General features: G+C 45.7%; 1 protein-coding gene across 1 annotated transcript in view; it reads right to left on the bottom strand.

Annotated features, from left to right (window-relative positions):
* CHIC2 (cysteine rich hydrophobic domain 2) overlaps nt 1-9,015 on the bottom strand; it is a 40,907-nt gene extending 31,892 nt beyond the window's left edge. Inside the window, exon 1 of the mRNA XM_048848336.2 lies at nt 8,678-9,015. Within this exon, the coding sequence (XP_048704293.1) occupies nt 8,678-8,796 (119 nt within the window). The 5' untranslated portion in view covers nt 8,797-9,015. The remainder of the gene's footprint in view (nt 1-8,677) is intronic.
* Between the last annotated feature and the right edge of the window lie 5,154 nt (nt 9,016-14,169).

Raw genomic sequence — 14,169 nt, 5'->3', positions numbered from 1 at the left:
ACAGGGACTCTGTGACCAAGGCAAGGATAGAATCCAGTTTTCCAGGGAAGCATTCAACTATTTTAAATCATGAGTTCATCCTCTCTCTTCCTGCAGTCCCATCTCATTCACTAAACACCTTCCAACTTCTGCAACAAAGGAGGCTGGGATCCTACAAATAAGTCTCTTAATCTACACAGCCCTGATTCATCCCAAAAGCAGGTCCATTACGTACACAGAATGAGATAGGAGTCCTGTGGAAAAAGCAGTTTGTGATCATGTAATTAAAGATTCTCATAATGCATACACACAAGGGGGGGCTGAATCAAGGTTGCACAAGCAACCTTAATTTTGGCTTTTCATAACTTTTGAGCACTTGACTTTGCAACTTTTTTGCGTTAGAAAATGGTGAATTACACATTTCTTATTTACTAAATTTTTTTTTTTTACTTGTGATTTGCGTCAAGCTGCATTTGGATGGAAATTTGAATTCAGTTAACTTCACAAAATAGCATTTTAAAACTGCTTTTTGTTAATGAAATAAAGCTCTTTTAAATGTTCTGGACACAAGAAAAAAAGTAAATTTATCAGAACAGGTTTTGCATTTAAAACTAACTGATTTATCAAACAAAGGCAGTGTTAGCTGTAGTTGGTGTATTGAACTGATTGTTTCTGGTCACTATGACCTACAAGATTATAGATGTAGTAGACCTCATCCTCTCACGCTTGATTTTTATTCATAGATTGGTAGAGGAAAACAAATACCAAATAAACTTGATTGAGAATGAAAAAAGGAAAGGTTGAAGAGTAAGTGCTGTGTTTTAGGGAGGATATCCTGTATTCTTCCTAGAGGTATGAATACCTCCTTTAAGTGCAAAACTAAATTCAACCTTAACTATGGAGCCAAGACTGGTGCTGTGTAACGTAAGCTTTATTATCATAATTAAATCATAGAATCATAGAATCATAGAATATAAGGGTTGGAAGGGACCCCAGAAGGTCATCTAGTCCAACCCCCTGCTCAAAGCAGGACCAATTCCCAGTTAAATCGTCCCAGCCAGGGCTTTGTCAAGCCTGACCTTAAAAACCTCTAAGGAAGGAGATTCTACCACCTCCCTAGGTAACGCATTCCAGTGTTTCACCACCCTCATAGTGAAAAAGTTTTTCCTAATATCCAATCTAAACCTCCCCCACTGTAACTTGAGACCATTACTCCTCGTTCTGTCATCTGATACCATTGAGAACAGTCTAGAGCCATCCTCTTTGGAACCCCCTTTCAGGTAGTTGAAAACAGCTATCAAATCCCCCCTCATTCTTCTCTTCTGCAGGCTAAACAATCCCAGCTCCCTCAGCCTCTCCTCATAACTCATATGTTCCAGACCCCTAATCATTTTTGTTGCCCTTCGCTGGACTCTCTCCAATTTATCCACATCCTTCTTGAAGTGTGGGGCCCAAAACTGGACACAGTACTCCAGATGAGGCCTCACCAATGTCGAATAGAGGGGAACGATCACGTCCCTCGATCTGCTCGCTATGCCCCTACTTATACATCCCAAAATGCCATTGGACTTCTTGGCAACAAGGGCACACTGCTGACTCATATCCAGCTTCTCGTCTACTGTCACCCCTAGGTCCTTTTCCGCAGAACTGCTGCCTAGCCATTCGGTCCCTAGTCTGTAGCTGTGCATTGGGTTCTTCCGTCCTAAGTGCAGGACCCTGCACTTATCCTTATTGAACCTCATCAGATTTCTTTTGGCCCAATCCTCCAATTTGTCTAGGTCCCTCTGTATCCTATCCCTCCCCTCCAGCGTATCTACCACTCCTCCCAGTTTAGTATCATCCGCAAATTTGCTGAGAGTGCAATCCACACCATCCTCCAGATCATTTATGAAGATATTGAACAAAACCGGCCCCAGGACCGACCCTTGGGGCACACCACTTGATACCGGCTGCCAACTAGACATGGAGCCATTGATCACTACCCGTTGAGCCCGACAATCTAGCCAGCTTTCTACCCACCTTGTAGTGCATTCATCCAGCCCATACTTCCTTAACTTGCTGACAAGAATACTGTGGGAGACCGTGTCAAAAGCTTTGCTAAAGTCAGGAAACAATACATCCACTGCTTTCCCTTCATCCACAGAACCAGTAATCTCATCATAGAAGGCGATTAGATTAGTCAGGCATGACCTTCCCTTGGTGAATCCATGCTGGCTGTTCCTGATCACTTTCCTCTCATGCAAGTGCTTCAGGATTGATTCTTTGAGGACCTGCTCCATGATTTTTCCAGGGACTGAAGTGAGGCTCACTGGCCTGTAGTTCCCAGGATCCTCCTTCTTCCCTTTTTTAAAGATTGGCACTACATTAGCCTTTTTCCAGTCATCCGGGACTTCCCCGGTTCGCCACGAGTTTTCAAAGATAATGGCCAATGGCTCTGCAATCACAGCCGCCAGTTCCTTCAGCACTCTCGGATGCAACTCGTCCGGCCCCATGGACTTGTGCACGTCCAGCTTTTCTAAAAAGTCCCTAACCACCTCTATCTCCACAGAGGGCTGGCCATCTCTTCCCCATTTTGTGATGCCCAGCGTAGCAGTCTGGGAGCTGACCTTGTTAGTGAAAACAGAGGCAAAAAAAGCATTGAGTACATTAGCTTTTTCCACATCCTCTGTCACTAGTTTGCCTCCCTCATTCAGTAAGGGGCCCACACATTCCTTGGCTTTCTTCTTGTTGCCAACATACCTGAAGAAACCCTTCTTGTTACTCTTGACATCTCTGGCTAGCTGCAGCTCCAGGTGCGATTTGGCCCTCCTGATAACATTCCTACATGCCCTAGCAATATTTTTATACTCTTCCCTGGTCATATGTCCAACCTTCCACTTCTTGTAAGCTTCTTTTTTATGTTTAAGATCCGCTAAGATTTCACCATTAAGCCAAGCTGGTCGCCTGCCATATTTACTATTCTTTCGACTCATCGGGATGGTAAATCAGAAAGGTACAACTATCATGAAAAGTTTCTTGCTTTTATTAGAGGTATATTATTCAACATGATACTCCAGTCTTGCATTGTCACATGCCTGTGGTTATTTGTTTTGTTTTTAAATGGTTAATACTTTTCATCTATAACAAAAGAACTATAACTAAACTGCATTCACTTCAGTGCAACTTACTAGTTGACTTTGCCTTCCTCAGAATATTGTTTTCATTAGTTGCAGTTAAAAACAAAACACCTCATTGTACTCAAACTTGCTGATGTGGTACATAATAAAAACCAAATAAAACAAGAAAAACCAAGTTTCGGTAAACTGATTATATAAACAGAGAAACTGGGATTGAGAGATCTGTTTTTTGTTCACTGATTGGCAAAGAAAAACTAGTTTTCCTGCTTTCCCCATAGTGATCAGCTTTTCAAAATTAAATTAAACTCGTTCAAATTTTGAAAATGGTCTTTTTACATCTACCCTAGATACTACAAAATATCAATCCACTTCAACTCGCTAAGCTTTCATTCTCAATTTAAATAACTATAAATTAGTGAGTTTAACCTTAAAGTTAATTTTACAACAAATGTAATGTATTTTTAAAAACTAAAATATCCCATTTAAACTCACTTTTTTTAAATAATCCATCCTGAAAGTGGCTGCATGATGATTCCTTTTTAGCACCTATGTTAAGAAACATATAAAAGGAAGAGATCCTCTAAACTACATTTTCAGTCTCAAAGATTAAAAATAAAACTCTGAAACAATATTTGGAATTAAATCAATCTGTTCTCAACTTATTTATTATTTGTATTACTGTAGTACGTAGGAGCCCTAGTCATGGATCAAGATCTTATTGGGCAAGGTGCTGTACAAACAAAAAACAAAAAGATGGTACCTATCAATTACTAAGCATTGAAATACTTGACATTCTACAAGAAGGAAGAACTTTCTGAATCTCAGATGTAATCTTGATTCTCTCTCCTACCATAATCTAACTGCATAATGAATTCCAAAGCCTCCTGTATGATATGTTCCTCTAGGAGTGGGGGGCCTTATTTGTAGCCTTAGAACCACTGGTAGTAAAACTCTTAGGTTGTGTTCCTACATCAACCTCAATCCAACAATGGCCACACATTGACCAATGGGAAAACAAAATACTGAATAGCAGCTTATTTGATGAGCAACCTCCATCATCTGCACTGAGTGAGGCTCGGTTCTGTGGAAAAAATGGTATATGACCATATAGAGACCGTACCATAGTGCATATGCACAAAGGGGGAGAGTGAATTAACATTATACGGGCAACTCTAATTCTGCATTTCCTAACTTCTGAGCACTTGACTTTGCAACCTTAATGTTCTTTAAATGTAGGTTTTTTTCCTGTGTAATTTCCTATGTTTTTAAAAAGCAAACTGTAAAACCAGAAATTCCATCATGTGGCATCATATTGCCTTCAACAGGTTTGGAACCTTTAGCTCCACTGTACAGATCTCTGCTACTTGAGCAGACTGAGTAAATGATAGCAGTAATTAAGTTATCCTCTAAATGCCCAGCACTAAAGGTGGATAAAACACCCACTTTGCTAATGGGATTTACAAACAGTTGTTGACAGCAAAGGAATGGGTGAGACTCAGGAATCTTGCATTCCATTCCAGGCTCTAGTAGTCACATACTCTTCAGCCAATTTCTCCTAAGCTTGATCTCTTCTACCCCATCCTCTCCAACCTGTCCCAGTCCTGTCTCTTTTCCACATTTAGCTCCTTGTCCCAGTCTAATTCTCTGAGCCAGTCCCAATCCCGTCTCTTCATCTCAGTCGCAGTCTCCTTGCCCAGCCATTCCACATCCCATCTGCCCCCTACTCCTTAACCCCAGACTCCTTTCCCACCCAGTCCCAATTTTCCTGGTCCTCATCCAAACTGTATGTTCAACCTCCACATTCCCCATCCCAACTGGCTCCCAGTCTCAATCTCCCTCTCCAGGCGCCTCATCCAATCTCAGTGTTCCCCCACCTCTAGGCTCGGTGTCCCCGTTTCCTTGTGCAGCACTGTAGCTCAGATCTGCATCCCCTCACCCTACCTCACTGAGTCCTAGTTCCAGTATCCTTGCCAGGCCAGTTTCAGTCTCCTACTCTGATCTTCACCCAATCTCTGTCTCCCCCTCCTTACTTGCTGCCAGTCCCCACTCCCTATTTCCCTCCTTGACTCCCAGTTCCTGTCTCCTTGCCCAGCCAGTCCCATTCCCCCAAATCCATGTCCCTGTGTCCCTTCCCTTGTTTTCCAGCCTCCAGTCCCACCTCCAGGCTCCTTGTCCCAATATACTCCCCCACCCAGGTACAGTTCTTGTCCTCTTGACATTCAAATCAGGCAACTTCCTCATGGGCACTGTCTGGTTCCAGTAGGGAATGAGCCATTTTAAATTAATACACCTAACCTTCCATACTTCGTTATTGATATATACATCAATTTCAAATACAACGTATAAGAGGCAAATAACATGAAATCCATGCACTGAAAGACAACCTGAAACACATATTTTACAAAAAGTCAAACAATTTTATAATGTATAAGCTTTGAGCTTTATAAATGCTTCAAATAATCAAGAATAGAAACACTGAGCAAATTTGTCAATGAAAACGTAACTTTTTCTCCTCTTTCCTCCAAGTATATAGTTTTCATACCCAACAGAGAACACCAGCTGCTAGTTGGTGAGACACTCCAGCATGCATATTTTGCTAGCAATATCATCCCTATCACCCACCCCCCCACTAAAAACTTGAGATGACCTACAGATATAAAAATAAGTACTTTAATGGTTAACTCCCTGATTTAAATCACTTTTTATGGTTTGTCAAGTTTAAAGATATTAGAACTTTAGAGAAATATGTAATATTTAAAAAAGAGGGACTCTTAGTAGTAGAATGAAATAGTAGGAGTGATAACACCAGCAGTGTACATACTTTGGTACCATACCAAGTAGAATCCGGTGGTCTGAAAGTTGTAGACCTGAATTAAATGGGGGGGCGGGTGGAGGGAGTTTTTAAATGACAAGAGACTTTAACCTCTTACTCTATTTGGATCGTTCTGCATATAGTTCTAGCTTGTTTTAAAGGAGAACTCTGTTTAGAAAGCAAACTTGGAAAACCGTCTTTATACATTAAACCAGGGACAGTCAATAGGTGGACCGTGGGCCAAATCTGGACCACCAGACACTTTTGATTTGACCACAAAATCTTTTTATTGACTAATACAAAAACAACAACAACAACATTTTCTCTGGAGTCTGGACCTTGACTATATTTTGACCAAGAAATTTGGACCTTGACAAAAAGTAATTGATTAATCCTGCATTAAACATTTTATTTACACAGTATTTACCTGCATTCCCTTTGTTATTTTTTTAAATAGTTTTAACTAAGGACTCTATCACAGATAGGCCATTTTCTCCTCCTGGTGGATGATGTTCAAGTAATAATTCTGTCTTTGTGACATTAATCTGTAGTCATGAAAATGACTGATAATACAAATTCAACATTATGACTTCAATGCAAGATCAGAAAGGATAAGACAATAGACTATGACGGAGGAAGCCTTTATTTAAATACAAATAGTCAGCAACTGTTTTAAACTGCAGAATCAGTGAGAGGACCATAAGTATTCCTTTTCCTTGCTAGATCTGTGATAAAATTTTCCCGACTTCTAAAATGCATATTTCTGTAAATCAAGGAAGAAGAATGCTTTGCATGCAAGTTCTATAACAAAAATCTAAATGAAAAATAGCTTTTATATCTTATCCCCAATATGTTTGAAATTTATCTCTAGTCTCAAAGTCCTCATTTAAGGAAATGTGATGATACAGAAGTAGGAATTACAAATGGGTTGCTATTTCATTAGAAGGAAAGAGGTGAAAGACTTCAATAGGAATTTTCAGTCTTCTCTGATGTCATGGAATTACATTAAATAGATGTAATTTAGGGTGAAGAGAGGGAAAATGGGTGGCTGAGGACATTCAGAGCATATTTAATAAAGGGTGGGATATACAAACCAGATGAAGACCACTCAAAATAACTGCTGGAAGCATTCTTTTGGCCATCCAAAAGATCAAGTACTAGAGATTAGGAGATTTTTTTTTTTTTGTTATTAAAACAATTCACATGAACAACTGGCAGGATTGGCAGCCCAGAGCCAAATTCCTTCTATGAGTCACAAGTGTGAAGGCTTTTCCATGCTTTTCCACCAATGGGCCTTGATCTTGGCCCACTGGATCCACAACCAAGGAAGAGAAAAGAGAAGTGTCTTAATTTCCTTTCGTCCTTTGCCTTTTTAATGAGAACAATGAAAAGGCTGCCAGATAGTGAGCAATAACTGTTATGATTTTAATATAATATATGATCAGCTGTCCACTAGAAATTAACTATTTCACATATGCTATTGGATGGTAACAACTACAAACCAGATCTGTATTCAAACAGACCTACAAACAAATCATTCCCTCTCTTTCAACATCTTCTCAACCCCTAACATCTCTCCCAAAGAACACCTAGGCCGTATGGAAGCTTTCTGATTTCTCACCAGAGAGCAAATCAATCTCTTTCTGCACGGAAACTTTCTCTGACATTAACAACATAGTAAAACAATATTAATGAAAAGTTACCACACTACTGTCAAAATTAACCCCAATATCTTGGATAGCTCTGCATCACATCTGATAAATACAGGGCCTTTAACTTCTATGCTGCTGCCTCAAATCCAGCCCAATTCAGTAGTGAATAGAACACGAAGACGCTTGTGCTTCCCTTATTCTATCTTTTGCAAATATTCTTTTTAAGTTTCCAAGAATGTGCAGTACCATTCATGAGCACTAAGTAATTTTTTTAAGATAGAGTTCCTAATAGAATAGATCACAGAAAACAACCTAGCTTGTGAAATTACTGAAAACTTAAATACACTTTTATGTTGGAGTCACCACCAGATCCGCACTGATACCTGGCCAAAAAAAAACCCCCCACAGCACAGTGGGTCACCCTCATCACATGCCAAACAGCTAATGACATTGTTTTGGGTGTGCTTGTCAGACTGGCTGGCTGCTCTCATTTACTAAGACTTTTCAGACCACAGCAGAAAGTTGAGGCTTGATAAAAGAGGAGGCTGAGACTGTGACTAACAGCAGCATAAAAGACCTACAGGACTACAGGTCGTGTAGTTAAAAAAAAAAATACTTCCTGACAGCTCATCGCTGGATTTCATACTTTACATACCTCTGTTAATCACAACCTAGGTCAGCTTTGTTTTCTTACTGTCTCAATAAACGATCTGTAGGGCTTTACAACGCGACAAAATGCAAGATGCGGCGCAGGGGAAACGCCACAGGTGCCCCCACGGCTGGCTGCGCAGAGGGAGCAGGGAGGGAGGGAGGAGCCACGCTCCCCCGACTTGGGCTGGAAGTTCAAAGCCAGACTCGCCGGCTGGCTCCTTGCAGCAGCGGAGCTTTCCGCCAGGTCCTTTCCAACCAGATGGTAGACTGCAGGCACCGCCAATCGCATCACACCCCACGGGGCACGGCCAGGGCCGATCCAGCTCCCAGAGCAGGGGCTGGACAGGGCACAACTCTGCCCGCTCCCCCGCTGGAGCCCAGGCTCGCCACCTTCTCCCCGCGACCCGGCCCCATCGCGTGCCCGCGGCCTCCCTCCCTCCCTCCCTTCCCCCCGGCGCGGCCCTTACACGGTGACATGGCCAGAGCCGCGCACCACCACCGGGTCGGGCGAGTATTTCAGCAGCTGCTCCTCCAGCGCCCGCTCCTCGTCCTCCTCCTCCTCGTAGATCTCGTCGAAATCCGCCATAGCCGGGCCGCGCTGCGTGTCTGGATAAAGGGCGGGCAGGCGGCCGCGGTCCACCGGCGAGGCTGAGCCGGCGTCGCTGCAGCTCAGGGGCAGGAAGCGCCCGTCGTTATCCGGGGAGGGGGAGAAACAACAACATCCGGGCCGGGCCGGGCCGCGGCGCCAGCGCTCGCTCCGCCCCAGCCGAGGGAACCACAGCAACAGCGCCGCCGCCGCCGCAACCTCGCGAGAGCTTCCTGCGCGCGGCCCCGGCTCTCCTGGGGCTGCGAGCGCGCGGCTGGGGGCGGCGGTTAGGAACGAGGCGGGAGGGCGGAGGCAGGGAGCGGGGGAGGGGCTGGGTGGAGACGGGGGAAAGCGGGCGGGCGTTTCTCCTGGCTGGGCTAGTTCGGGAAGGGTCAGGGGCCACAGGTGTGGGGAGGGGGCACCGGGGAGGTGCTTCGGGAGGGGGCACTAGGGCGGGGGCGGTAATTAGGGCAGCGGGGCAAATGTTGCCTTTGCCCAGTGGTGGGTTTGGGGACCGCTCAGGAGCGTTGGCACTCTGGCCACGCCCCCGGCTGCTCCATCCTCCTCCTCTTCCCCCTGAGGCCCCGCCCCCAGCCAGGTTGGAAGGTGATGGAGCCTGTGGTAGAGTGGGTAGATTTGCCTCTCCTCTCCCCCCTCCGCCCCCATCCTCCCGTTTGGAGCTGGAACAAGCCCCCTCTCCCGTCCCCTGCTACCCCCTGGAGCTGGCCTGAGCCACTCTCCCAAGCCCCCTTGCACCCCACACAGGGCTGGACTGAGCCCCACCTCTCACCCCTCCCCAACCCCTTTTTGGTAAAACTGGGCATTTGTACCATTTGCCCTTGACAACTGGTGATCAGTTGGCAAGAGCAAATGAGACAAATGCCCAGTTTTGCCAAAAAAGTTGGGACACCTGGAGCCAAAATGGAAGGTATGATTACCCTCAGGCAGGGATCCCCAAACTTTTTTGGTTATGTCCCCACCTTACCTGGTCTGTGCCCCTCTCCCCCTCCCCCCCAGAAGCCAGGAGCTGCTGTGGAGCTGGGAGTGGGGTTGTGGCCAGGAGCAGGGCCAGGAGCAAAACCATGGCTGGGGGTGGACCAGCGTGGGACTGGGGGCAGAACAGGGCTGGGTCATGCTCCCTCCCCACCTCCTTTGTGGGGGCTGACTCGGGCCCTGCCACACAAACCCCCGAACATTCCTCTGTGCCCCCTAGGGGGCACCCCCCACACTTTGGGGACTACTGCCCTAGGCTGTGGTAAGAGCCACACAGGACCCTGGGCAACTGGGGAGCCTAGGCCCTCCACCTGCCCTGGGCGAGGGACTGGGGAGCCCAAGAGCAGCCCATGTCCCTGCCCTGCAGGGTGTCCCACCCGGGGCAGGTGGATGGTCTAGGGCCTCCTCTTAATCCACCTCTGGAGGTGGGGTGCAGTGCTGAGGGAAGGTGGGGGGAATCCTGTCCACCCTGCTGTGCCCTGATTTCCCATCCCAAGCCCCTCGCTCCACAGAGCATTCCCCTGCTGCCCTGCTCTGCCCTGGTTTGAGGAAGGTGCAATTATGGGGTTCCCAAGTGGGGGTGACAGTTGGAGGTTGACTCATGCCCCAAACCATGAAGGTTCATAGCCATTTAGATATTCCCTCCACCAGGCTCTCAGAAACATACAGATTCTTGGCACTGCACCAAGATGAATAGGTAAAATTGTCACTCATCTCCAACATGCCAGGTCCCCACATGATGCAGGAGAATGGAGTATGCTTTGAAGATGCATCTGAGGATGTCATTACATCAGTAAGCCTAAGAAAATAAAAAATCCAAGAGAAACCCCTGCCATTCCTTTCTCTCACTAATTACATCAGGAACATTTAACAGAAATGTGTCTTTTCAAACAACGGCGAGTTCTATGGGCCTGTGGTGCCTGGGCACCAGGAATATTCCTGGCCCGGGGCCCAGCTCCAGCAATATTTGAGGCTAGGTCTCTCCCTCGGCCCCACCTTCCACACTTCCACTCCCACATCCCCCAGGAAATTTAAAACAGCCCGGGGCCCCCACTCATCACCAGCAGCGCAGTGGAGCTGAGCGGCTTCCTGCCTGCTCACTCCACGTGACTGCTGGCCCTTCCCTGTGGCCCCTGGGTGGGGTGGGTCTGTGTCTGTCTACGCATGCTGCTCCCGCCCCAAGCACCCCTATGGCTAATAGGAAGCTGCGGGGACAGTGACTGGGGGTAGCAGCACGCAGAGGCCCCCCGGCCTGCCCAGGTAAGCACCACAACTCCTCCACCCCCTCCCAGAGCCTGCACCCCCACCTCCTTCCCACACACCACCTCCCATCCCCACACTCCCTCCCAAATCCTGCACCCCCACCCCCAGTCCAGAGCCTGCACCGAAACTGCCTCCCAGAGCCTGCACCCCTCAGCCCCTCCTGCACCCCCACCCTCTGCCCCAGCCTGGAGCCTGCACCCAGCACCTAAATTACTTCCCAGAGCCTGCACCCCCACCCCTTTCCCACATAACCCCTCCTGCCCCCAAACTCCCTCCCAGAGCCTGCACCTCCGCACTCCCTCCTAGAGCCTACATCCAAACTACCCCTCCACAGCCTGCACCCCTCACGCCCTCCTGCACCCCCTGCCCCAGTCTAGAGCCTGCACCCCAGACTTCCCCCCTGACCCAAACTCCCTCCCAGAGCCCAACCTCTCACCCCTTCTGCATCCAAACTCCCTCCCAGAGTCTGCACCCCTCCTGCACCCCAATCCCCTGCCCCAGCCCAGGGCCTGCACCCCAGACCTCCTCGCCCACCCAAACTCCCTCCCAGAGCTTTAGGCAGGTGGGAGGTGAAGTTTGGAGGAGCAGGCTCTGGAAGTTCTGGGCACCACCAAAATTTCTACAAACCTGCCGCCCCTGACAAAGCCTGTTGCAATATGCAAATGACTTGTATGACTGGTCAGACACCAACAGTGTCAGAAGTGACAGACAGTAAAAGAAAAAAAATCTTACTGCCGCTGTATATGCTTACAGAACCCATAATATGGATCATCATTACTTAAGCAGGAGAGCTAACAGAAAGCAGAAACAAGCAAAGGTGGTAAAAGAAGTTGCTTTGCTACAAAAGATACTGACAATAAATCAATACTTCAAGGAGAGAGAGAAAGGAGAAACAGCGGACAAAGATGACAAGGTTGGTTCAGAAGACACTCTTGTTGGCAGTGGAGGCCTTGGCCTTCAGGAGGAAAGTACAGATTGGGATCTACGGGAAGCAGGCAAGCTGGTACTGAGTTATGATGATCAGACAAATGCCATACAAGCAAATAAATTTAGCCTTGATCCTGCATTGTGGAGTAACATTGATGAAAGTTTTAGGAGGTTTTGGATTGCTATGGATTCAGTTGCTTGTTAAAGTAAAAACATTAAAAAAGTATCTGCTTCTGCTCAGGTGGTTCGAGGGAAGACGCGTTTGCTGCCTGAAGATCTCTTCTCGGCTGCACAAAGGTGAATCTGTTACAGAACACGGGCTTATTTATTCACCATCTTCTGGAAATGTTTACTGCTTTGCCTGCAAACGTCTTTCAACCAAAACCCATGCCTTTATTGAAGGATTCAGTGATTGGAAACACCCTGAATGTCTTTCTGAACATGAGAAAAGCTTGGACCACTGAAATTGTATGCTGGCATGGATACGGCATGCAAAGGCAACAGGTAGAGTTGATCCAGGCCTCGCTCAGCAGTTTCAGACAGAGAGTCAGTACTGGAGAGATGTCTTTAAGTATGTTGTATCAGTTATTAAGTTCTTAAGTGAGTGCGGACCCACTTTCCGTGGCCACGATGAGCTGTTAGGTTCACCACATTATGGTAATTATTTGGGGATTTTGGTGCTAATTGCTCAATTTGATCCATTTTTGGCAGGTCATATCGCTAAATTGGGACAGAAGAGTAAAGGCAGTACCTCTTATCTGTCATTGACTACTTGTGAAGAATGCATTGATTTGATGGGCCAGAAAGTTAAAACAAAATAGTTGCAGCACTTCAACAAGCCAAATATTTTTCAGTTATTGTGGATTCAACACAGTTGATGTTGCATGTTGATCAGCTCACTTTTGTATGCAGATTTGTCAAGTCAGAGGGACAAATTGTAGAATGATTCATTGGATTTGAGCTGCTAGAGACTTATACAGGTGCAAGCCTCGCTGACTGTGTACTTGCAATGACAAACAGCTTGTGTTTGGACAAATCTAATTGCCGTGGACAAACATGACAATGTCAGCAATATGTTGGGATGATATAATGGTCTGCAGGCACATCTAAATCGACTAAACCCTCTTATTGTCTACATTTTGTGTGCTGCTCATTCTTTAAATTTAGTGGGAGTCAACAGTATTAACAACCGTTGTTCAAATGCAGTTAATTTTTTCTGGTTTCTGCAGTTACTTTGTTTTCTGTTCAGCCTCTATATATCAATGGAAACAGGTTTTCCATGATGTTAGGAGCCACTCATTCTTGACAGTCAAAAGTCTGTCTGACACATGATGAAGCAGTTGGGCAGATTCTACAAGGGCCCTGTATCAGAACTATAATACAATTCAACATGCCCTAGAAAGCATGTCAAAAGATGTGAACTAGTAACTTGACACCCAACTGGAAGCAGCTTCCCTTCAGAGCAAAATGGAACATCTGGAAACTGTCTTTATGGCACAATTTTGGGACATCATTCTTCAACAGTTTAAAATGACCAGCTTGCAGTTACAGAAAAGTGACATCGACCTGAATACAACAGTTCACTTACTGCAATTACTACAATCATTTGTGGCTTCTCTATGAGATTAATTCGAAATTTTTGAAAATGCTGCTACAAACACATGCAAGACTCTTTCATAGAATTATCAAACTGATCTGAGTTGTTACTGAAAACAAAAACAGTTAGCAGATGAATTGGGAGGACCTGAGGTTTTACTTGAGGGAAGTCAAAAGTTTCACACAGAGACTTTTTATGTAGCTTGTCTTCATCACCGACAAGATGCCTGTAAGTTGTTGAATGACAACTTTGGAGTACTATTTGAAAACAACTTGCTGGACATTTCTAACATTCACAGGCATGCTGCAGTTTACCCGAATGACTTGGAACAAAATTTTCCTGATGGACTCATACAATTCAAATTCTTTGTATAGGATGAGCCTGACAAATCTCCAGCCCATTTGCTGCAAATTTTAAAGCAAAGCGGCCTTCAGTCAACATTCCCTAATACGTATCTTTCTCTCAGAAGTTTCTTACCCTACCAGTTACAAATTGTGAAGGAGAACGTACTGTTTCCAAGATGGCAAGGATAAAAAACGAACTGAGATCAACAATGCATCAAAGGCGTCTGAATGCCTTGTCTCTAATGGCAG

The sequence above is a fragment of the Caretta caretta genome, chromosome 4 (assembly GCF_965140235.1).
Source record: "Caretta caretta isolate rCarCar2 chromosome 4, rCarCar1.hap1, whole genome shotgun sequence".
NCBI classification, from domain to species: Eukaryota; Metazoa; Chordata; order Testudines; family Cheloniidae; genus Caretta; species Caretta caretta.
Note: the sequence above shows the minus strand (reverse complement) of the source record. Positions and strands in the feature narration are given on the sequence as shown.